A 25,572-nucleotide genomic window follows, 5' to 3' on the forward strand; every position below is an offset into this window, starting at 1 on the left:
GCACAGTGGGGAGGTATAGCCAGTTAACTGTACGCATTCCGCTAACCACATCCCGTATATGACCGCGTATAAGCCGAATTTTGAGGACCAGAAAAAAGATTCTGTAGAAAGGGGTCGGCTTATCCACGGGATACACTTTCATGATAGTATTTTTCAGATCGTGATCTGTCACACAGATGCGTCACAACGAGCATCTTTCTGTAACCTTTTTGTGGGGGACATACAGATGAGATACCTGGCAATTGAAATGGAAAGGATTTGTAGCAATGCAAGAGGAGACAATCTGAAAATAAGTTATTCCCCTTAGACTTAGTGCTCAAGGTCATTTAATCATTTTGATTATGTCTGCCTGTGTGTTTGCTGTTTAACGCTACACCAAGATAATCCAGTGATTGACATCATGAGCAACGATCCTTGCCATCAGGTATGATGACATGCCAAGACACCCATTCTGACCACCCAATTCGTTAAGTCTTACAACCAGCATAGGTTGCTAGGAACTAATTCTAACCATGATTCCCCATCAGGCCTTGTTGCTTGTCAGGCACTGTTAAAGGTTGGTTTGTTGTTTAACGCCAAACTCAGCAATATTTCAGCTATATGGCGGTGGTCTGTAAATAATGAAGTCTGGACCAGACAATCCAGTGATTGAGACCATGAGCAGCGATCTACGCAATTGGGATCGATGACATGCATCAACCAAGTCAGCCAGCCTGACCACCCAATGCTGTTAGTCGCCTCTTACGACAAGCATAGTTGCTTTTAATGGCAAGCATGGGTTGCTGAAGACCTATTCTGCCCCGGTGCCGTTTCAGGATTCATTCTCAATCACTTATTCTGAACACTTTAATAATTTAATATATGATGAATAAATGCAATTTGCTATCAAAAATCTGTTCACATATTAACCATTAAAGTGTTCACATTACTCCCGAAACCAACTTGGCTGGCCGAATTTTTTTATCTGTAACCTTTCCCTCCTCAAATTCAATGTGATGACCTATAATATTACTTAGTTCTCCATGAGCTGACAAAGAGAATCTCACCTGAGTGTCTTTTGATATCAAAAATATAAACACGAGTTGATAAAAGTGGAAAAATTCCGAGGCTAGCCGACTTTTTCAATTTGTAGACAGTAATTAGCAGTGTCTTCAGTGTAAAAAGTACTGCTAACAGCTTCAGTAGCAGAGTCATTAGTGATGTCATTTGATTGTGACATCATGGTAACCAGTGATATCACAATGGTCTGCAAAGCATTGTGATGTAATTTCATTGCAGCGATATCTACAGTGTAGATATCGCTTGATCTAATCCAAGCGATATCTCCTGTGGGAGCCAGTTTTGGATGATAAAAATAAAATCTCACCCTCGTGTCTTTTGATATGAAATATATCAACACTCGTTGATAAAAGTGGCAAATATCCTCGGCAAGCCTCGGAATTTTTCCACTTTTTCCTACTCGTGTTGATATATTTGATATCAAAAGACACTTGGGTGAGATTCTCTATTTAAAACCTGAAACTATAATTATTTCAGCATTATATCTACTTGTAATTTAAGAAAATCTATGCAACCAGCCAGCCTGAACCACACATCATTTTAGAACTGCAAGTACCGACAGAAGATCGGTTTGTGTCCCGTCTTTCTTGACTTGACAACACACATAATCCCACAAAACATTCATCGTATGTGAATCACATTCATCCAGAGTTAATGGCCGAAATTCCTTCAAAAAAAGTGATATACCAAAATATACACCCTAAAACGCCTCTTATCACACATTTTTTTTAACTTTTGGATGAAAATCTAATTATTTATTGTGGCCTTGTACAATAACTTTTTGTCATCATCTGAAGATCTGCAAACTTAAAACAAGGTAAATGATAATAAATTTCAGTTTCATTTAGTCCATATTTAATCAAACTAAATAACCTGACAAACACATGTAAGGGTTCAATAGTTTTCCATGAATCGTTAGTGCGTAGTTATACATTCAACAAGTAAAGATGCCATAACAATAAGTAACGTTGACAGCATGGATACTTATCTTGAAACAAGCCATTAGAGTTACTGATGTACTTATAATAATTACTCCTTGAAACAGGCATAAAGGATGTTAACATGGGTAAGTTACAATTGCAATATCTTCCTTCTGACAGAACTGAAATACTACACAATACCTTTCACATAGTCACCGGTCAACAAGACAACGAAACATGTCCTCAGTCTGGGCTAGGCCTGACAAAGATCACAAATGTGTCTCACTATAAGCAGTGATAAGATGAACAAATATTTCAGATCATGTGAGAAAGAACACATCTGAGAGATCTCACTACGAAAATCTATTCTGTATAGAATTTCTAGTGACATCGAGTCTTTAAGCATTATCGGAGAGGGCTGCTACACCAGGGAGAGTCTTTCCTTCCAGCAGTTCGAGGCTAGCTCCACCTCCCGTGCTCACGTGGCTGACCTTTTGCTCCGTGTTGAACTTGGCTGCACATGTTGCTGTGTCACCTCCACCGATAATGGTCGTTGCACCACCTTCGGTTGCCATGACAACTGCATCCATCATAGACTGGGTGCCTTTGGCAAAGTTGGGGAACTCGAAAACACCAGGTGGACCATTCCATACAATTGTTTTAGCCCTGCCAATGACTTCAGCGAACTTGGCTGATGATTCGGGTCCCACATCCAAGCCTAAAGATCCAGCCGGAATACCGGATGAGACCGTAGCTTTACCGACATTGGCATTTTCGGCAAACTTGTCAGCTGTAACGAAATCTGTTGGAAGATGGATCTGAACATTATTTTTGGCTGCTTTTTCCATCAGATTGTTAATGATCTTAGCACCCTCTTCATCATACAAGGAGCTGCCAATCTCCATACCCTGGAGGACCTTGAGGAACGTAAACGCCATTCCACCACCTACGATCATCTCATTAACCTTGTCAAGCATGTTCTCAATCAGCTGGATCTTGTCTGCAACTTTGGCACCACCAAGGATGGCAAGGAATGGTCTCTCTGGGTTATCCAAAGCTTTTGCAAAATAGGTCAGTTCCTTCTTGAGCAAGATGCCTGCTGCTCGCTGAGGGAGTTGACAACCAACCATTGAACTGTGAGCTCTGTGTGCAGTGCCAAATGCATCATTCACATAAACATCGCCTAGTTTAGAGAGGGATGCTCTGAAAGCATCCACTGCACCTTTTTCGGCCTTCACCTTTTTGCCTTCAGAGTCGACGCCTTTTCCTTCCTCTTCTATATGAAACCGTAGATTTTCTAACAAAATGATGGATCCATCAGCCGGATTAGCACATGCCGCCTCCACCTCGCTGCCAACACAGTCGCTTAGGAATGTTATAGACTTTCCAAGAAGCGTTTCCAGCTCTTTGGCGACAGGTGTCAACGAATACTTCTCGTTCCTTTGACCGTCAGGTCGCCCAAGGTGACTCATAAGAACGACGGATTTCGCCCCATTTTCCAGCGCTGACTTGATTGTAGGCAGCGCTGCTACGATTCTCTGGTTGTTGGTGATGTTACCATCCTTGAGTGGTACATTAAAATCAACTCGCATCAACACACGTTTGCCTTTCACATCAATTTTGTCGATGCCGAGCTTGTTGAGTGCCATGATGCTTGTTATGAGTCAAGGGCAAGGTCACTGTGCCGGTTACAAGGACATACTTCATTTATGGTTTTTCTTCCGATATCGTGATTAGTCTTCTGCCAGTTGGAGCATGCAACATATCACTCGTAAAAAAAATATCTTTTCCAAAATATAATTATTATGGTAAAGTTTCTACCCACTGTCGCCTCAGTTACATTTTCAGTTTGTTGAGTTTAGTTCTCAACTTATTTTTCTCAAAGCACGATTCCAGCATTTATAACAGATCTTACCAATCAGTACATCATTGGAAAAAGAATCTGTTTTCAAAATTCAAAACCTTTTGATACAATGAGAAAACACGAGGTGTGTATTACAGATTCTAATGGAAACAAAATTCCAAATAAAACATTAATGAACCTAATCCAGAAAACTAAATATTTATACACTGTGTTGTAAATTGACGGCCAAAAAAACCTTTAACATGTTCAAAATAAAATTGCAAAAATGTAAAAAACATTAGTTGGAACTAAATCAATGCAAAACACTTCGACCAAACACAACAATGGCCTATGCAGAAAGTTATACACGTCCACGGCACGTTTGTTTTTTGGTTTGTTTTTTTTTGTTTTTTGTATGGTTTTTTTTCATTTGTTTTTTTTTTTTTTTTTTTTTTTTAGAAGGGGGCAGAAATGCGTGAAAAAAGTGATAAACGCGCTCCGCTTGGGCAGCCGAAACTACCCGTGCAATTAGGGTATGTAAATGGTGCTGAGGGTGTGTCAGACACTCATACTGATAACAAACCACCACAGACATGCCACGCCTGACACACGAACAACGCGAGCGGGTCCTCGGTATGATACAGATGAAGACCGTTATTTGCTTACTTTGTATCTCCGGAATCGATTCCTGACAGTGACGTCATCAGGGAGGATGCCTTAGGGCAGTTATTGACAGCGCAACACCCTCGCATCTCCGGAATCGATTCCTGACATTGACGTCATCAGCGACGATGCCTTAGGGCAGTTATTGACAGCGCAACATCCTCGTCAGAGATTGAGATGTGCCCAAACTATACGTTGATGGCAACGATGTGACTGGCAGAGGGTCGTCTTCGCTGTTCAAAGTCTGTTCTGATTTTACCGCCGAAGGGGAGAACGAACGGCGGCATGTTGCGTTCATTACGTCGTGTCGTATAGTGGAGGGGTGTTATGGTGTGGAGAGAACGCCACTGTCCATCGTTAAAGAAAATTGACAGCTCAGGGTTACATGGATGACATTCTTGGTCCGATTGTGCCACCATTTCTACAGCAGCTGTGTCCTTCATCAGCCTGTCTTCTGCGACATTGTGATTTATTAAAGCATTGAATAAAGAATAGCATCAAGGAATGCTATTATAACTAGAAGCATACGGCGTCCATGGCAGTCTACCTGGATGGTTTCGTAGCTATCTCGAAAATAGGGTACAGAAAGTAATTGTTGACGGTTATGCTTCGGGAGACAGTTGTTCAGAACACGGTTATTTCAACGTCAGTTTAACTCCCAACCAACCGTAAAATATTTAACCAAACATGTTTCGACGGGAGTTCCACAGGGATCGGTCTTAGGGCCTTACTATTTATGAGATACATTAAAAATATTATCGATGGTATCGACAGTAACCTTTGTCTCTTGGCGAACGAGACATGTTATCGTAGATGATCAAGATACCACCGTTAATACAATAAATACTGACTTAGATATAATATCTCACATTGGGTCAAAAATGGCAAGTTAATTTAAATCTAGAAAAGAGTGGGGCAGTATTATTCTCACGTAAGGTTAATTCATGTGCAAAACTGGTATTCTTGTTTAGGATTATACTTCTACTTATAGACTGGACTTCTCAGGTGTTTTTAGATTAAACACAAAACAAAGTCTACGTTGAAAACATGTTTAATCCGATTAATGTTTCAAATCAATTGCTTATGTATATATCCTGATTTGTAGATATCTACAAATAATATAGAAACATTTGTAATTGAAACAGGTGGCAGTGCAGTCTAGGGGTTTTCATATGAACAGGACATGTAAGATACATTAGTACCTAAAAGAAGTATACCGACATGACACACGCTTATTTCCCCTTGACCACTCTTTCATTCGTGAGTTTGTAATGTTACCAGACTGGGCTCCTTTCTGTTAAAGATCGCGCATTCGGAGAGAGATACCAGTTAGAAAACAATGCCGGAAGTTTAGTTATTTGCAAACAAACCCACATGTCAACAGAAAAGAAACAAGATGAAATTGCGAGTTAGGATACAGGGCGTGACAAAGACAGTCAGTTTAGGTGACGGCGGTGCGAAGGACGTTACATTTGCCGTGCTGAAGCAGACAATCACATCAGAACTAGGTTTATGTCATGTGTAAGTGTTGTGAATTATAGCCAGAAATATCATATGACATTGTCATTGAAACAAGACACATATCTAGCATTGACAATCAAGTCTTAAACAAAGCCACGACTAGCAGCATATATCTACATTAGCAATGAACTTTTCATAAACTATTATTTGATCTATCATGATCTATAGGCCTATCTGTATTGAAGGGTGATACGGTGAATGACAGAGTTCGTCGGGATGAGTGATAGGTGGCGGATGAATGTGATTTTTTACCCCAAATCCTAGCTGATTTTCTACCTCAAATCCTAGGTGATTTTGTACCCAAGAAAATAAAACATTATGTATTTCAGTATATAATTATATTTATTTTAACGTTGGCCTACCTTAAGAATACAGTACCACAAACATTTCAAACACGTGACAATACGCTATGCCGTAATTTGTGGTATTTTGTTGCCAGTCATACCGGTGAAACAATGCCCTGTGACGTCAGGGATCGTCAAGTGTACATAAGCTCCTCCCAGTGATCTATGGTCGAGCCATCAGTTACGAGGCTTCGCTGTAGGGAAGGAGGACAGCTTCTGCCTTTAGGAAGGGTAGATAATGTCGTCCTGTTCGCTGATTGATCCTTCTGTGCCATCCTTCAAGGTCATGAATTGTTAGTCGTGATTTATATGCCATAAACAGTCCAGTTGGATGGTCTCCACAAAGAACTTCTTATCCAAATGGGGGCACAGTTGGCCCAGTCATCTAAGGCGCCGCAATTCACTGTGCAGAGTTGCGTCCTTTGGGCACGCCAGAAACCTATGATTGTAGGTTTGTAGCCAGGTTCACCCTGATTATGTTTCTAGGTTTGTCAGCACCATACCCATTCTTGAAGTGGTAAATGTCTGAGACCTGCATCACTTAAGGCTTTCCTCCCACATTAAGCTGGCACGCCATTATATAGCTGGGATAATGTTAAAAGCGGCATTAAACCCAACTCACTCACTCACTGTTATCCAAATATTGGGACCAGTTAATTGGTTAAACCTATGTTAATTGTATTGTTTTGATAGGAAAGTGATAGTAAAGTGACTTTAGAATGCTAAAATAATCATGATAATGTTAATCATTTTAATTAGAAGCTAAATCAAGAACAATTTGGGAACAAAATTGCCTCATTCCTTGGGGGCTGCTACTAACTTGTAAGGGCAGCTCAGCACCTTCTTGTATAGATCCGAATGCAACACTATATTTAAATGCTGCACTCTACCCATGAAGATCCGGGTTAGGATATGTCTTCAGCAACCCATGCTTGTCGTGAGAGGCGACTATGCTTGTCCTAAGAGGCGACTAACGGAATCGGGTGGTCAGACTCGGGAGACTTGGTTGATGAATGTCATACATCTGGAATATTGCTGTATATGTTAAAAAACACACAAACAAACAATTCAATGCTGCACTCAGATTACTGGGCATTTGTCATTTTGACCGCCACTCTCTTGTTTGCCACAGGCTTGGAACACAATCGTCATGTAACACTTTGTTTATCTACAAAATATCCCCAAGTTTTGTTTTCAGCCAATTATGTTACAATTCATTGAGATATGTCATCAGAGGACCCAGATAAACCAATCAAATCATTACCTTGCTGGTTGACATTTTCAAGATAAGATCCATCTTTTAAATGAGAAAAGTACTAATGTAAGAAAAAACATAAGAGATTTACATAGAACACTTCCAATTTTTGTACATTTCAAGTTTATTGCCTTTAACAAAGAAAATGGGTCTGAAAGTTTAGAATATTTCCACCATATTGAAAAGACAACATGGGTTACCTCCCTTGCCTTGTGATCTCAAGGTGTACTGAGTGTGATGATAACATATATACAGTCAGTTTGGCTCCAAATGAGAACGATGAATTGCAAAATAACTCAAAATTGGGAATGATCTATTAAATGCAAATACCGTCCACAGAAACGAATACCCTGTACCCAACAATATCTGCTGTTTGTTATTTTTATTCCCTGGAAACAGGAAACAGTTGTTTAAGGAAGTATCATGTTAAGTGTTAAAGTTGACATCGTCCACGGAGGGGGCACAAAGGTAAGAGGAACAAACAAACAAATCCTTTGTCTATGTACAGTTTACAGTATATGTTTACCATGTTCAAGGGGTTACATTATCAGATTAGCATCGATTAGAAGTAGATAAAAATAAATAAAAATAATGCAAATACAAGGTAAATAAGGCTTAAAAAAAATAAAAGAATTGGTTCTCAGGTAATGACTTTTGAAAATATAGTGCAGGCAGGCAGTGGCTTCTTTTTTTTTTTTTGCTTATTCAAACTAGTATGCACTCAAATAAACAGTCGTGTAGAATCAACCTAGGAAAGGGCCACTCTCAGAAAGAAGCATACAAACTCCTATTGCTGCCATGACTATAACATGAGATGCACAGTAAAACAGTGTGCATGTAAAGGGAAGTAACTGTGTGCTATATTGGATCACATTGTTTTTAAGTATTAGGATTTGTTTTGGTTTTTTTAAATATAGAAATAAAAACAAAACATGCGGCAGATTTTATGATGATGCGTGCTGTGCCTCAGAACCAAGACAATTATTTCTTTTATCCAAAGCCTATATTGTTATTATGTTATCCAACATGTCCAATAGAACATGTTTTAAACTGTATAAATGATAAGGAAGAGAATTTATGGATGTCAACTTCTTTATTATGAGGAACACAACATTTCGGAGTATGTTTCATCATACCTGATGAAGGAGTAAGCATACACTCCGAAACGTTGTGTTTGAAAAATTTGTTTTAAAAAGACTTTGCATTCAAGACTCATTTGTGAAAATATCGACTTGGTAAAAAAATGCTGATGTGATGTTAAATTCTACCTCACTCACTGACTTATGTATGATCATGTGTGATCAGTTCAAATACCGTATTCGACGTAATAAGCGCCCAGGGCGCTCTCAAAAGTAGAAATAGGGGGCTCTTATTAGAATATTATTTTGGTGAAAAAAACAGCGTTGAAAGATAAATTTCATGGTTTATGCTGAAAGCCCGAAATGTTTATATTCGACAGATATATTTTTCCAGAATTTAATTCCCCATAATTGAGGGTGCATATTACACACGAGTGCGTATTATACACGAATAAATAGGTGTACATTGATCAATCGGAAGGGGTGCTAATTGGGATTGTTCACTAGCCAATATATTAGCAAATATCGCGCGTGGGCGCTTATTAGAGCGGGGCGCTTATTACGTCGAATACGGTATGTGTACCTGTTATTTGTCAGATCTTACAACAAGCATGACAAGAACATGTTCTTGGTTTTTTCCCACAGATCTTTTGCCCTAAGTTTGAACAAGAAAGACATTCTAGAAGGTGACGAAACAGTTCTAGATGACTTTGGTATTGTGTCAGGAGATCTCATCCATGTCTTGGTGGAGGAAGGAGCTTTGGCCAGTCAGCCAAGGGAGGTTACTCCTACAAGCCAACCAAGGGAGGTTACTCCTACCAGTCAACCAAGGGAGGTCACTCCAGCCACCAGTCATACCAGTACACTATTCACCAGTGCCTCTAATGTGGATTCAAGATCAGATATGTCTGCTTCATCTACAAGCGTAGACCAAAGATCTGAAGTTCTGGATGCTTCAGTTGCAGATGATCCCATGGAAGGAAGCAGCAATATGGGAGGAAGCAGTGATATGCTTCCTGTGGAGAATGATCCAGTTGTGAATCGGTGCTTAAGCGAGCCACTACAGTGTTGTGAGTCAACGACTGATGACGTTCCAGTCTTACTGGCTCACTTATATGAGTCTGTTCAATGTGGAGATCAGAATGACTTCTTGTGGGTTGTGATACACACTTTAATGTTGGAGGCAGGATTCAAACCCACTCAGGTACAGCAACCAGTCTAACTGCTACGCTAACAGTTTGGGGGTAATGTAGCCAGCCATTTGTCATGTTTCTTGGAAACTTGTAGGGTCTTCTGTTCTTGGATAGGAAAATTTCTGTCTATTTAAATTCAGTCAATGTATTTTACACTGTAAAAAAGAAAAGCAGTTGTCTAAGGAACAGCAGTTTGCCGTGCAGAGTCGCATCCCTTGTGTGTGCAAGGAACCTATGATAGTGGGTTCCAAAACCCAACTTCACCCTCACAATGTGTCGAGGTTTATCGCCACTATACCTGTTGTCGTGGGTTTCACATGTTAAGTGTCTAAGACCTGCATCACTTCGGGCTTTCCTCCCACATTAATCTGACACGCCGTGATATGACTGGAATACTGTTAAAAGCGGCGTTAAACCAAACTCAGTCACTATTCATTTCATGACTCATTAATTGCCTTCATTTCACTGCTCCTTGGAAAAGTTCACCGGTTGCAATTGGGGGTTTGGGCTTACAATATAAGGATAAGGTAAAATAAGGACCCTCGAGCCCTTGTCATGTATAGTGAAGATTTTAGAAATCATTATGAAGTTATCAGGTTACCATATGTGTTCATATAATTGAGAATAAGAATAAGACGTCTTTTCAACACGTGTGTTATTTTTGGACAACACCAAATACAGCTGAAATGTGTCAAACCCTTTTGAGTTTTCGGCTGGAGATTTTCTAATATTTGTACTTGAGCAAGTCTTTGACCCAAGTTGATTTCCAAGGAGATGTAGATAAAGTGAGTGAGTGAGTGAGTCGGATTTTACGCCGCTTTTAGCAATATTCCAGCCATATCACGCTGGGGTACACCAGAAATGGGCTTCACACATTGTACCCATGTCGGGAATCGAACCCGGGTCTTCGGCGTGACGAGCTAACGCTTTAACCACTAGGCTACCCGACCGCCCTGTAGATAAAGATGAAACAAAAACATCAAATAATAATTATGTTGAGATGAGCTTGTTATGCTCATAGTCAGATAAAGTTCAGAAAATCAGCCCTGCTTTTTCACTCATTTTAACCATATGCACCTACTTGATCATGCAAGTCCAAAACTTGAGCATGTTCGATAATGTGCATCAAAATATTTTGAAGTAAAAAAGGGCCCTTATCATACTTGATTCTTTAATAAATAATTCTTTAGTAAACTTAATAACATAACATACATGTATTGTCAGTGGTTCTGAAGTGTCCAGCTTGTGATGTTTCAGGGTGATGACAGCGGTAGTTCAATGCCAGACAACTGGAGGCAGCCAGCGCTCTACAACACCAGGTACCGTCTCCCAGAGTCTGACGGTGTGGTCAGCGCAGTGACAGGAGTAGTGATGGGGTCATTTCTCATTGTACACGGTAGGTCAATACTTTTATTGCCCATCGGGCTAGAAATAACAGAGTTCATAAAAATTGTATCTTCACTCGTGCAAATATCACTCCACGCTCACCAGTGTATTGTTGACGTCATCAACACGGCATTAATGGCGTCATTCAAATCTTATTCTGAGGTCATAGCAACAGCATCATAGCTGAGCATCCACTAGCCCATTTATCACAGTCAAGCTTCCAGGCTTTGATACAGGCAAGTGGACACGCTGGTATCACGAAGATGAAGATTGTTGATGACATTCGACAGCTAAAGTTTTCTAAGACGGCGGTCGCCCCGGTTATGTTTCTAGGTTTGTGAGCACCATACCAGTGCTCGTGGGTTTCACCGAAGTGGTAAACGTTTGAGACCTGCATCACTTCAGGCTTTCCTCCCACATTAAGCTGACACGCTACGATATAACTGGAATACTGTCAAAAGCGCCGTTAAACCCAACTCACTAAGACAGCGGTCATGATCAGTGCATTTTTCTAAGGGGGAGCACAAAACAATTAAGAAATAATCATGATAATTGGTAATAAATGAATTATTACACTCACATATGTGTCATATTGATTTTACAAACTCGTGGAAGAATTTGTGTAGTACTCTCCCTCAGGAAATACAAGAATTCTGACTCTTTGTTTCGTAAAGTCAGTATGACACACATGCTCGTATATCAATCTCTATGTCTTTCTAGTAAAATATTCAGAGCCTAAAGTTTGAAGTCAGGCAATGAACACCCTTATTAATCATCATGTAAATATGGATCAAAATATGCGAGTTTATCTAATTTCCATACGACATGTACAAAGCAATACTTATGTGTAGTAAACTGTGTGCGATATAAGCGAAAGCGACATCGTTGTTGTTGACGTGAGAGTTGGTGATGTGACTGTAGATAATGATTTACAGAGCTTTGATTGTTGCCATCATGTACTGTCGACATGGTTCTCACTATCAACAAGACTGATTATTCTCTTGATGCTCTTAGCATGTTTGTTTGGTTGCTGATTAGTCTCTTCATGCTCTTAGCGTGTTTGTTTGGTTGCTGATTAGTCTCTTGATGCTCTTAGCGTGTTTGTTTGGTTGCTGATTATTCTCTTGATGCTCTTAGCGTGTTTGTTTGGTTGCTGATTATTCTCTTGATGCTCTTAGCGTGTTTGTTTGGTTGCTGATTAGTCTCTTCATGCTCTTAGCGTGTTTGTTTGGTTGCTGATTAGTCTCTTCATGCTCTTAGCGTGTTTGTTTGGTTACTGATTAGTCTCTCATGCTCTTAGTGTGTTTGTTTGGTTACTGATTAGTCTCTTCATGCTCTTAGCATGTTTGTTTGGTTGATGCACGTCATCGTATCGCAGTTTCACTGGATTGTCTGGTCCAGACTTGATTATTTACAGTCCGCCGTCATATAGCTGGAATATTGCTGAAAGGCGTTAAGCAACAAACAACATATTGGACAATGCCAGTTCTTCAAATTCACTGGGGTCACAACAGAGGTCTCTGCCATTTCTTCCATTTGTACCATTAGAAAATGTAAAATCGTGCTTAATTATTTACCACTTCAGCACTCAATGCTTATTCTCACTTGAATCTTCCTGCAGGTTACATTGTTGGCAATGAGGTTGATGATTCCTGCTCGTACAAAGTGATCCTGAGGCCCAGCGAGTATTTCACAGGAGACACACAACATGGTAATGATTCTTGTAGATACAAGTTGCCTTTGTTGGAGCACACTGTACATATGACTCATGATGGTCTTTGTTTGAGACTGCCAAAAGAAGGAAAAGACTCCGTCCGCCCGCACTAAAAAACATTGCTTGAGAAGCAATTCTTATAGTTTTTTAAGCCTTAATGATTTTTTATCATGTTTATCACCATGATGAGAGAACATACAGAAATAGATCTGTAAAGCAGCTGATGAAACAGGAAGACCACAGATTGCACTGTATGGAGATTCCCTGTAGTTATGTTTCTGTGTGCAGGGCCAGCCAAGTGCTACAAGAACCTGAAGCTGATCTCCCGTAGCGTGAAGAACCATGTCTGTCTGCCGCTGCTGAAAGACATGAGGACAGGTGATTGTGTCATGTCGTATATTTCACTTGATTATATGTTTAGTGATGGAATACTGTATATTCTGAAAAAAGTAAAAATTGATATCTCATGCAAGTGAATTCACACTTTGTAACATTTTCACTTTTGCCACTCAATAAGATATCAACTTGTTCTGGTCACTTAGTGAGATAAAAAAATATTTGGCAAGAAAATTAAATTAAAAAATACTCTAAATGCTGCAGCACATATTTCGAAATAATTTCTTGTGATGAGTGTAATTCTTTGCTCTCACTCACTCACTCACACTCACACTCACACTCACTCACACTCACTCACACTCACTCACTCACTCACTCACTCACACACTTGATCAAAATAACAAAGGCTTGAGAAATCCTACACGTTATTAGAAATGTCACAATCACCACATAGAGTCAGTGTTTACTATAAGTCTCGTGTGTAACAAGATGATGTATTTTGCAGTGTTGGGGTACCCTGATGGGATAAACCTCCTGTCCTTGACACATGAACTGAAGGTGAGAGTCAAGGTCACACTGTTATGCCATGATTGGTAGGGTGTCAAGCGGTGGCATAATCTAATCCTTGATATTGTGCACTTGGATTATCAAATTGAAACCTCAAACATTTAAGTTGTGCACTGTATCTCCTGTTGTAAGGTGAGATCATTGTAAGCTACAAGTGAAGTTTCATGTCATACTGTTGAATAATTTATACCCAGTGAATATATATACAGTCGTGCCCCGCTTATACGGACTTCAGATATCCGGAAACCTTGGTTCCCCGACGATTTTCATTCAAAACGAAATAATTACTATATAAATTTACCCGTATATACGGAAATTCAGTGTCCGGAACCGGACGGTCATTTTCATACACAAAACACTGAAATGCACACAAAATTGTCTCACTTACCCGGACAATACACTTCCGCTGGTGGTAATCCTTCCTCTGGTGGTAATCCTTCCGCTGGTGGTAATCCTTTGATTCGTGACAAGTCAATTAACCAAGTGACACGGAGTTACATTTGAGACCAGCTTGTTTATTGTACATGTAATCCCCAAGCACAAGTTCGTGGCTTGTATAGAGACCTTGATTACCTATTACGAGAACACAGGCGATCTGGACAATTTGGAATTATTGTTTAAAATTCAAACCTCAAAATGTGGTAAAGTTCAAACTTCAATGACAGACTTTTTGAAACGTGTATGGATAAAGATTGAGTGGATGTATCTGTTTGCTCTGTCATCTGTCATGAGTTACATAAGTGAAGGGAAGTAACTCTTCCAGTAAAAAGCTGGTTTCAGTTATACGGAAATTCGTTTATACGGACGAATTGTGAAATGACGCAAGTGTCCGTATAAACGAGGCACGACTGTATTGAACAACTGCTTTCTGAAAATGATATTTGTTTGTATTACTCTTCACAATCTCCATCTTCTGTGTTTTGTAAAGGTAACCATAATATCTTTCTATATAGCTGCAAAATGTATACTTGCAGGATATATTTAGGATTTCACGAAAAGCCACTCTTTTTCCCCAAATAGATGCATGTTAAACAATTACCTTTTGACAAACATTGGTCAGTCATACATTTACATGGTAGGTTATTGTTATTATTATTGTTTTTTATAATAATTGTCATAATGATTATGTCACTAAATCTATAGCCAAATTTCTAGATGTGTTCATTCGTATTTCAATATTTTCACAAAACATAGTTAGGATACTTCTCACAAAGTCCTTTCTCAAACTCACAAGTCCTTGATCCTTAAAACTTGTACCATCCAGAAAGAATGAGTACAGTCATACTGCTTTTAGCGATTGTCCAGCAATATCATTGCAGGTGGACACCTGAAATGGGATTCAAACAGTGTAGGGAATCAAACCCAAATCTTCAGCCAACTAGGTTACCACCCGATCATATGACCCCCAGTCACATAGGAGGTGACTTAATGGAACGGATGGTCAGACTTGATGATAGACTAGATTTATAGCGTGTCATCGTACCCTGATGGCATGGATTGTTGCTCATAATATCAATCACTGGATTGTCTGGTTCAGACACGATTATATACAGGCTACCATCACATAGCTGGAATATTGATGAGTATGGTGCGAAACCAGAAAAACATTTTTTCAAATACTGTTAGGGGTGCTCACTTGTATACAGAGTGACATTACTCTGTATAAACCACAATTCAAAATTTTAATGAGATTTTAGTTTGTGTTACCGCTGAACAAAGAACTGAGGACATGCTATTACGGGTCACTTCAGAACGACCTTTCATCTGACCAATCAGAGGGTCGCTTACCAGATCAGGAAAGTGACAGTCAGAATGTGTTTTCTGATCATTCAACCTCGAAATATTAACATGGGGTATTCCGAACTAAATTTAAGAGACTTTCCATAGCATGGGAAGTACTGCCATACAATCTCGGACATCTATTAAACATTCTAGATTTTTTTTTTCTTCAGTTATTACAATTTGAATTGGTATTTTTCAAAGAGTTATCGGGAATGGATATCGCCAGTTTCAAACCAGTGCTGTAAAGCTCTTCTTGTTCGTAATTTCATTGGTTGATTAAAGTTTGTGAAAGGTTGTTCTGACGTTACATGTAATAGGATGTCTTCAGATCTTAGTGTTGTAGTGAGAACTAAGATTTGATTTTTATGAAATGCAATTAATTAAACCAGGAGATTTCAGTGGGAGCGCTACTATTTGGATAATCCTGGTTCCTCTGTAATTGTCATGCTTATGCAACATCTGAGACCTGCATAACTTCGGGCCTTCCTCCTACATTAAGCGGACACACCACGATATAATTTTTTAATTTGAAGTTTACACGATATACAGCTTTTCCATTAGACGAGGGGCCGGTCACGTGACCGCAAAATTGATGTTCATAAGTGTATGAACGACACAATTTGACGTTCATACATTTTTCACGAGATGGTGTTCTTGAAATGACGTAAACACTGACAGACTACTTCCACATTCCTGGGGAAACCCATGGGAATTCCCTTGCACGAAAACATGCATAAGCGTTCTTTCTGATCATTTAGAACCTTTATTCTTGGTCTCAGCGTTTCAGTATACATTGAGAAATGTCAGAGAGTGTGACTGCATGATTGTTCACGAATATCATCTCTGCGGCCCATCCTAATGAACAAATGAAGAAATGCACATCTAAACTATCGTGGTATCGACTCAATCCATGCCTAGGCTGACATTGACCGTCTCCAGCAACCTATGAATTTACCTTAGTATCTGTGTGACGCTTCTTTATTCACCTTTCAATGATCGGCCAGTTGATCAATGATGACTAACACATGTAACCGCCACATGTTCATTAACAACTTCGGATATCTCTCCCGTCACGTTTATCGTGTCGGCCATTTTGATGTCTTGTACTTGATGTAAATGTATTACGACGCGCTGTCATTCTGACTGACTAAGTAGTTCTTTACAGACCTTTCTCATCTAATGAGGATATGATTTGAACACATGTGCTGTGTAAGATGTTTCTGAAGAGCAAGTTGTGTATCCATGCGCCCATGTCGCCTCTCTTTTTGAGGAACTATTTTACTCCGCGATATAGCTGGTTGTTGTTTGGCTGTCAGTGTAAACATGAAGTCACACATACTAAATAAAATTGTGTTTAGATTTTGGCCTACATCATTTGAGGTAAGAAATTGTGATAAAAAGGGCCTTCACTCTATGAAGGTTCATACTCCAGTGAACTCACACAAAGTGAAGGTCAATTCTTAAATAACTGGAATATTGTTAAAAGCAGCAATGAAGACCCAACTCACTCACTCACTCACTGTTATGTTTGTAGGATTAACAGTAATAGCAGAAACAGTTGTGTACAGCTGGTTAAAATCAGAAGATAGATAAATGGGATTAACATATCAGCCAGTAAAAATATTTGTCTTGCACCGCTGTGCAGAGAGCTTTAGGCCACGCCCCCAAATAGTTTTTAGAAGCCGATTATGGAGCATGGGATTTCAGCACTTTAACTTTGACATTTAAATACTTTGTATGTATATTATGATCTTTTGTCATTTGGAAATTGACTAAATGTGTCTAGGATAATTGATATTCACAACAAATTCGCTGTCTTTTTTTCAGTTTACTCGCCCTTTAGGGTCATGTAAATAGACACATGACTTAATGTTTCCCTGCAGTCAAGGTCATTGGTGTCACGGGTTGCCCAGTCGTCTAAGGCGCCTCGATTCGCTGTGCAGAGTTGCATCCCTTGGGCACGCCAGAAACCTATGATTGTGGGTTTGAATCCCGGTTCGCTCCGATTATGTTTCTAGGTTTGTCAGCACCATACCTGTGCTCGTGGGTTTCACCGAAGTGGTAAACGTCTGAGACCTGCATCACTTCGGGCTTTCCTCCCACATTAAGCTGACACGCCGTGATATAACTGGAATACTGTTAAAAGCGGCGTTAAACCCAACTCACTCACTCACTCACTCATAGTGGTCGATGCCAGAAAGCATGGTCAGCATCACACAAGCAGGACTTCGCTCGGCAATGTACAGTCAAAATGTTTTTTCCTTTGTCTCCTAGTTGAAGATTCTTGGCTTCCTGGACAGTGCGAGTGTCCTAAAGATGGACAGAACCTGTCATCACTTTCATTCTCTTGCCAGAGACAGGGCTGTCTGGCGGCGGCGCTACCTCCGCGACTTTGGAAGTGAGTATCATATATTCTTTGTTGTCCTGTCCACAGCACTTAGTGTCTCAGATAGTATACTAGGCTTCCCGAGAAAGATTAAATTTAAACTTTTCAACACTATACCCAGTCGGGGATATCACCAACGTTCTAAACGTCAAAGACCTGCATTTCTTTCCTCAAGGTTGAAAGTGGCTTTAAACCAACTTCCCCACTCAGGACTTATTGGTTAGGAAAGCCTTTATTATGAATAGAACACTGGGAAGTGAAACACGAAGTGAAGCTCTCATATATTCTAGCACAGTTAGAAGACAGTTACGTTACATGTTTCTGTGTGTGATACATGTGTTGGTTGTGTGAACACAGCATGGGGTACTGGCCCTCATTGAGCACAGCAAGTGTAGCACTAGGACAGTCTTTAAGCTTAGGCAAGACATTTTTTCTTTCTTTTTTTGTGCGGATTTTTGTTCGACTATTTGGATCGGCGGGTCGAAAAGCTAGAATGCATTTGACCTATTTCTGGTCATTTGAATAAAAACAGAACTGGTTTTCATCTATCTTTTTATTTCACATTTTTATTTATTGGAGTCAGTGGATTCATAAACCAAGTTTAAACAATACTCTGGCCTTATATGTTTGGCTGTTCTGGACAAATTCTGCGGTAAAATTATCAAAATTCTGCAGGTAATTCTGCAGTAAAACACATAACCATTTCCACTGCAATTACACCGACTTATTTGGTATTCTTTACAAATTTGAGTCTCTAGCATTTAGACGTTTCAGATTTGGTTTAACATGTCAACTTTATGTAGTCATAATACCACGAGAATGTTTGAAATTGACAATTATATATTTTAAATTTAGTTTTATTGTAGGATTCATATTTTATTCGTTTGAATCGCATGTTAAATGTTTGGGGATCATTTGAGGGCAAAATTCAGTAGAAAAGCTTGAAAATAATGTAAATTGGTGTTAAAAAATTGAAAGGACAAATTCTACGTTTTTTCGACAATTCCGCGGTAAGTTACATTTTCTGCAAATCTTTCGGCAATCGCAGAACTGCAGCATTCATCTGAGACTGGTTTAGTAGTGGGATTGGTGAAATGGGGTTTAGTTTCCCAGGATTGTTGTATGAGCCGACTCATGTGCGGATTAGACTGGAAGCAGTCCCTGTTTCCAAAATGAATTTTTAAAAATAAGTCATATATTACATTATTTTCTCGTGAATGGTGTATTTTAAAAGCATTGTAAATATTTGTTTCAAGTTATTTTTTTCTTGTTTGTTTGAGTGTTGAAGGTGATGTTTTGTATTTTAAGATGATAGTCATGACCTGGCTGTGTGTCACTGTATCTTGGTGTTTGTCGTTGCTTGTGAAGTCGGTTACGTCTCATTCTGCATTTAGTCCCAAAGTGCCTCTGTTATATTTCCCATTGTGGCTACATTGTTTTGGTGAGCATTTCTTCTTGCAAGAAGTAAACAGGTACCCAGTGATGATAATTCATGCAGCCATTTTTTTAACATCAGACCGTATCACATGGGACTGTTGGCAAAGTTGAAGTGTAGGCAGAGAAAAAGCGTAGGCACAGTGGGCGCATAGGGCGAGTGGGAGCATAGGCGCAGTGGGAGCGTAGGCGGAATGGGAGCATAGGCGCAGTGGGAGTGTAGGCGGAGTGGGAGCATAGGCGCAGTGGGAGCGTAGGCAGAGTGGGGGCGTAGGCAGAGTGGGAGCAAAGGCGCAGTGGGAGCATAGGCAGAGAGGGAGCGTAGGCAGAGAAGGAGCATAGGCACAGTAGGAGCATAGGCACAGTGGGAGCGTAGGCAGAGTGGGAGCGTAGGCAGAGAAGGAGCGTAGGCACAGTAGGACCGAGGCGCAGTGGGAGCGTAGGCAGAGTGGGAGCATAGGCGCAGTGGGAGCAAAGGCGCAGTGGGAGCATAGGCAGAGTGGGAGCATAGGCAGAGAGGGAGCGTAGGCAGAGAAGGAGCGTAGGAGCATAGGCACAGTGGGAGCGTAGGCACAGCAGGAGCGTAGGCGAAGTGGGAGCAATGGGCGGAGTGGGAGCGTAGGCAGAGAGAGACCGTAGGCAGAGAGGGAGCGTAGGCACAGTGGGAGCATAGGCAGAGTGGGAGCATAGGCGCAGTGGGAACAAAGGCGGAGTGGTAGGTTAGGCGCAGTGGGAGCGTAGGCAGAGTGGGAGCATAGGCAGAGTGGGAGCATAGGCGCAGTGGGAGCGTAGGCGGAATGGGAGCATAGGCGCAGTGGGAGCGTAGGCAAAGTGGGAGCGTAGGCAGAGTGGGGACGTAGGCAGAGTGGGAGCGTAGGCGGAATGGGAGCATAGGCGCAGTGGGAGCGTAGGCAGAGTGGGAGCATAGGCGCAGTGGGAGCGTAGGCAGAGTGGGGGCGTAGGCAGAGTGGGAGCGTAGGCGGAATGGGAGCATAGGCGCAGTGGGAGCGTAGGCAGAGTGGGAGCATAGGCGCAGTGGGAGCAAAGGCGGAGTGGGAGCATAGGCGGAGTGGGAGAGTAGGCAGAGAAGGAGTGTAGGCACAGTGGGAGCGTAGGTGCAGTGGGAGCATAGGCGGAGTGGGAGCATAGGCGCAGTGGGAGCAAAGGCGGAGTGGGAGCAAAGGCAAAGAGGGAGCGTAGGCACAGTGGGAGCATAGGCGGAGTGGGAGCATAGGCGGAGTGGGAGAGTAGGCAGAGAAGGAGTGTAGGCACAGTGGGAGCGTAGGTGCAGTGGGAGCATAGGCGGAGTGGGAGCATAGGCGCAGTGGGAGCAAAGGCGGAGTGGGAGCAAAGGCACAGTAGGAGCGTAGGCACAGTGGGAGCGTAGGCACAGTGGGAGCATAGGCGGAGTGGGAGCATAGGCGGAGTGGGAGAGTAGGCAGAGAAGGAGTGTAGGCACAGTGGGAGCGTAGGTGCAGTGGGAGCATAGGCGGAGTGGGAGCATAGGCGGAGTGGGAGCAAAGGCGGAGTGGGAGCAAAGGCAGAGAGGGAGCGTAGTCACAGTAGGACTGTAGGCACAGTGGGAGCGTAGGTGCAGTGGGAGCGTAGGCACAGTGGGAGCATAGGCGGAGTGGGAGAGTAGGCAGAGAAGGAGCGTAGGCACAGTGCAAGTGAAGACACAGTGGGAGCATAGGCATTGTTTTCCGGACGTCATGTTCAGTACTGAATGGATACAGGCAACACCAGGTATGACGGGGATTTTCACTTATAAGTGCCATTCTGTCATTACAGGCCGAGGGAACAATTCCTTGTCCTTGAACTGGTATGAGGTAAGTGATTTGTGATCTAAGGTAGGTTTATATGTGATATTTGTTTGTTTGTTTGTTTGTTGTTTAACGCCACACTCAGCAATATTCCAGCTATATGACAGTGGTCTGTAAATAATGGAGTCTGGAACAGCCTGACTACCCGATCCCGTTAGTCCCTTCTTACGACAAGTATAGACGGCTTTTACGGCAAGCTTGGGTTGCTGGTAGGGCTGCAACGATACAGGAAGGTCACGATACGATACGCATCGCGATATTCTGGTCACGATACGATACGTATCTCGATACGCAATGATAAAAAAACAAGACTTAAAGCATGTCTAGTTTGAACCTTTCATGATTTTGGAACAGTCAAAATTATTTTATAATAACAAGACTACTGAAGTTGTTCAGCTTCAAAGTGGAACTTTCTCTAACTTTCCTTAAAAACAATTCAAAGTTCAAACACCAGAAAATAATTAATGTGCTCCACCAGTGATACAACGTCAAAGAATTTTGATGCAATGGTCGAAGAAATTGTATCTGAATTTTTTGTTTTATCAGGAATAATATATTCAATATCGTGTTACCTTAGTCGCAGCTTTTACTATATATATATATTTAAAATTATAAGAACCACAAGTGTAGCATTTTGGTACTGGTGATTGCTGTTACAGGATATTTGTACGTACATGTATGGAACAATTTGACCAGTCACCCTAGGGACTTCCCGTGCTACATGGATTTCGATTGCGAAAACGTTATGTTGACATATATTAGCCAAATTGCCACAAATATGACCTTTGACGAGTCAAAGTAGGGCCTTTTTTCATATTTGTATGCATTCTCTAGCAACTAAAGTTCGTTTCAATGCGTCAAAAGCGGTAATCTGACCGTGGTTGCTGTATCTCTTCACACACGATTTCACCTAACTTAATGAAAACAATATTAAATGAAATTTTGAGTAAAATTAATAAAATATACTACAAACACAAGTCCAGATATATAATGAACACGTTTTAATAACAAGATAGTATAATAATGGTATTGAATTGCGTACTTCAGTTCGGACTTGCTGACTTGTATTTCCATTGTTATGTGCTTGCGGGCATCAGCTGATAATGTTTAATGAGATGGGGAAAAACATCTGTCGGTGTAAAACCTGAGCTTATTAAAAATGTAAGTACGTTTTGGGGAGCCATGCGTTACCGCGCGCTATAACCAAGTTTGCGGTTTATTGAAAGGCACAATAGCGAGCAAACGCTGTACTTGAGATTTGCGTTCCGTATCGTGGCGTATCGATAAATGGGCCCACGTTTATCGTATATCGTATCGTGGGTCAAGTATCGCGATGCATCGGAATATCGGTGTATCGTTTCACCCTTAGTTGCTGGAGACCTATTTTACCACGGTGATATGTGATGATGGCTATAGATGATGGCAGTTGACAGGGGTGTACCTGATACACACCCTTCTACACAGCTGTACTTTCTGTTACATATGACTTATCATGCACAAGAAAATACAGTCATGTCGTGCAAAGGTAACTTGTAGATTGGTCTTAAAGTTGGTCAGTGGTCACGAATTGGAGCAGGGTGCTTTAAAAGATGAATACGGTATAACTAATACAGGACTTTGAACAGGACCCGTGGAGATTCCGGGGTAGAATAGGTCCTCAGCAACCCATGCTTGCCGTAAAAGGCGACTATGCTTGTCGTAAAAGGTGACTAACGGGATCGGTCGGTCAGGCTCGCTGACTTGGTTGATGCATGTCATCGATCCCAATTGCATGGATCGATGCTCATGATGTAAATCACTGGATTGTCTGGTCCAGACTTGATTATTTTACAGACCGCCGTCATATAGCTGGAATATTGCTGAGTGCAGCGTTAAACAACAAACAAACAAAACAAACTTTGAACAGACAACTACTGCATTGTTTGAAGGCTTCAGATCGGTTCATATTCAAACTTGGTAAATACACAGAAGAATCAATATCTGATAAAATCATGGAAATGTCCTAATGCCATTTGTTTCTGTCACTGGTTAGTGATCATGGCCAGATTCAGCCATGTTTTAGTCTCTTCTCCTTCTTGAAGTTCATGTTTATGACTGTGGTGTATTTGCCAGCTGTACAAAGCACAGTACCGGAGTCGCAAAGAGGCGAGGAAGGCGATGCGAGAAATGACGTTTATGACCCCAGGACAGGTGTGGATGCAGCAGCGCCCCCACCCCCCATTTGCCCCTGTGGCTCCCTACAACGGGGGCATTGTGGGTGGGGACTACGACCTCAACCCTCCCTTCCAAGGTAGGAAGCCTTTGAGATTCCAGATCGAAGACGATTCTGCCTACTTGTGACAAAGCAAACTTAAATTATGATTATTGTTATTATCAAATTTTAATGCATATTTTTTGACTATATAGAGATTATTAACCAAGTTTGTTTCCGTAACATCAATATCATGTCTTAGAAATAAAAATTGTATATTATGCAAGCCTTTCTACAGTTTTCTCTCCTTATATTGATATTGACGATGCAAAAACACCAAGGTTAATGATCTCTTTATCTTTAAATATCTTTCTTAAAATAATCAATGTTTTGTAAGTATTTTTACTCAATTTAAAAACTGTGTATGAATTCAGTGTGTGAGTGAATCCCCCCTGTCATGTAGTGCCAAATGATATGCCGCCAACCCCCCCCCCCCCCCCACCCCCCCCCCCCCACCCCACCACCACCCCCCCCCCCCCCCCCCCCCCGCCCTTCTAGACTTATTGCGTTAGCCAATAATGTACTGATCAAGCAGACATTGCATCGATGCTCGGTGACTTTCTTTGCATATTAATTGGATCGTGATACCAAGTTTATGAGACTGGCTTATTGCATAACAGTATCCAAGTAATCTTAAGACTCAACAATGTGTTCTGCTCAACAGGTGTTCCTGATCCATTCGGGAGACGAGGGCGGAACCCACTGCAGCCTCTACTCCCCCAACCGAGATTTGACCCCTTTGGACTCCTCCCTGACCACAACATATTCCCCGGTCCAAGAGGGGGGAGGAGAGGGGGTCGGGGTGGCGGCGGGGGGTTGGGGAGGGGAAGAGGATGGATGGGTGGATTCGGGGGTGGTCCTGGGATGTTCTAAAGAGCTGAGTAGATTTGAAATGCAAGGATAAATGAATTGGTTCCTGTCAGTATGGGCTTTGAATTTCAAGAGGGTCCTGATGACAATCTCATTAAAATCAGATCTCAGTTCTCACTATCGCTAAACAAAGATCTGAGGACATCCAATTACGGTCACATCAGAACGACCTTTCATCCAACCGATCAGAGCGTCGCTTACCAGATCATGAAAGTGACAGACGGAATGTGTTTTCTGGTCATGCAACCTCGAAATATCTAACAGAGGGTATTCCGAACGACTGTTACGGGTTTTATGATTATATCCATACAATCTAGGCCATCCGTAAGCCATTCCTGAATGTTCTTTTTATCAGTTTTAAAATTTTTAACCGAGAATACGTCAAAATATGTTTCGAAGCATAGTCGCCAGTTTGAAACTAGTGTCGTAAAGCTCAAGATTTGGCTAATGTCGATTTCTTGTCAGTCATTTCATTGATCGGTCAAAGTTCGCGATAGGTCTTTCTGACGTGACCCATAATGGGATGTCCTCAGATCTTTGTTTAGCGGTAAGATATGAATTTAATGAGATAGGTCCTGATGAGGGAGTCACACGTCACAAGTTGATTTTGGCAGCTAGTCTAGTAAAATTCTGTTGGTCTAGAAAGCTCAGCTAATAACTGTCCATTATGCTAACATAAAATCTAATGTTTGTTTAATTGTTTCTTGTTTATGCCACACTCAGCAATATTCCAGCTATATGATGGCGGTCTGTAAATAATCAAGTCTTGACTAGTGATTGACATCATTATCATCAATCTATGCAATTGGAATACAATGACATGCATCAACCAAGTCAGCGAGCCTGACCACTCGATCCCATTAGTCGCTTCTTATGACAAGCAGAGTCTTTGGCAAGAATGGGTTGCAGAAGACCTGTTCTAATGACCTAAATCTAACAAAAATAATGTCAAATTATGTAAAAAGAAGGACATTATTCGGACGTTTAGACGTTTAGACTCAAAGGGCTGTCAGTGTAATTTTGGGTCTTTTGCTATCAGTCAGTATTCTTTCAGCTTAGTTGTTTAAAAAACACACACAAACAGCGGACAAGCTTTAAAAGTTGAATTTACAAAACAAAAATAATATCTGTCTGTAGGAAAACATG

General features: G+C 41.1%; 2 protein-coding genes across 2 annotated transcripts; one reads left to right on the plus strand and one right to left on the minus strand.

The window, feature by feature from the left end:
* Positions 1-1,888: 1,888 nt before the first annotated feature.
* On the minus strand, positions 1,889-3,649 carry LOC139445019 (phosphoglycerate kinase 1-like). Its single transcript, XM_071226077.1, has one exon. It carries the CDS (start codon positions 3,626-3,628, stop codon positions 2,378-2,380), a length of 1,251 nt encoding a protein of 416 aa, XP_071082178.1. The 5' UTR covers positions 3,629-3,649; the 3' UTR covers positions 1,889-2,377.
* Positions 3,650-5,810: 2,161 nt separating this feature from the next.
* LOC139445753 (F-box only protein 7-like) lies at positions 5,811-24,495 on the plus strand. The gene is made up of 10 exons (XM_071226957.1): positions 5,811-6,006; positions 9,330-9,888; positions 11,135-11,273; positions 12,885-12,974; positions 13,266-13,355; positions 13,819-13,871; positions 17,937-18,060; positions 21,274-21,311; positions 23,418-23,595; positions 24,221-24,495. The coding sequence occupies exons 1-10, from the start codon at positions 5,882-5,884 to the stop codon at positions 24,427-24,429; spliced, it is 1,605 nt and encodes a 534-aa protein (XP_071083058.1). The 5' UTR covers positions 5,811-5,881; the 3' UTR covers positions 24,430-24,495.
* Positions 24,496-25,572: the final 1,077 nt, after the last annotated feature.

Source organism: Haliotis cracherodii, unplaced genomic scaffold, assembly GCF_022045235.1.
Source record: "Haliotis cracherodii isolate W230 unplaced genomic scaffold, xgHalCrac1.p SCAF_6, whole genome shotgun sequence".
NCBI lineage: Eukaryota > Metazoa > Mollusca > Gastropoda > Lepetellida > Haliotidae > Haliotis > Haliotis cracherodii.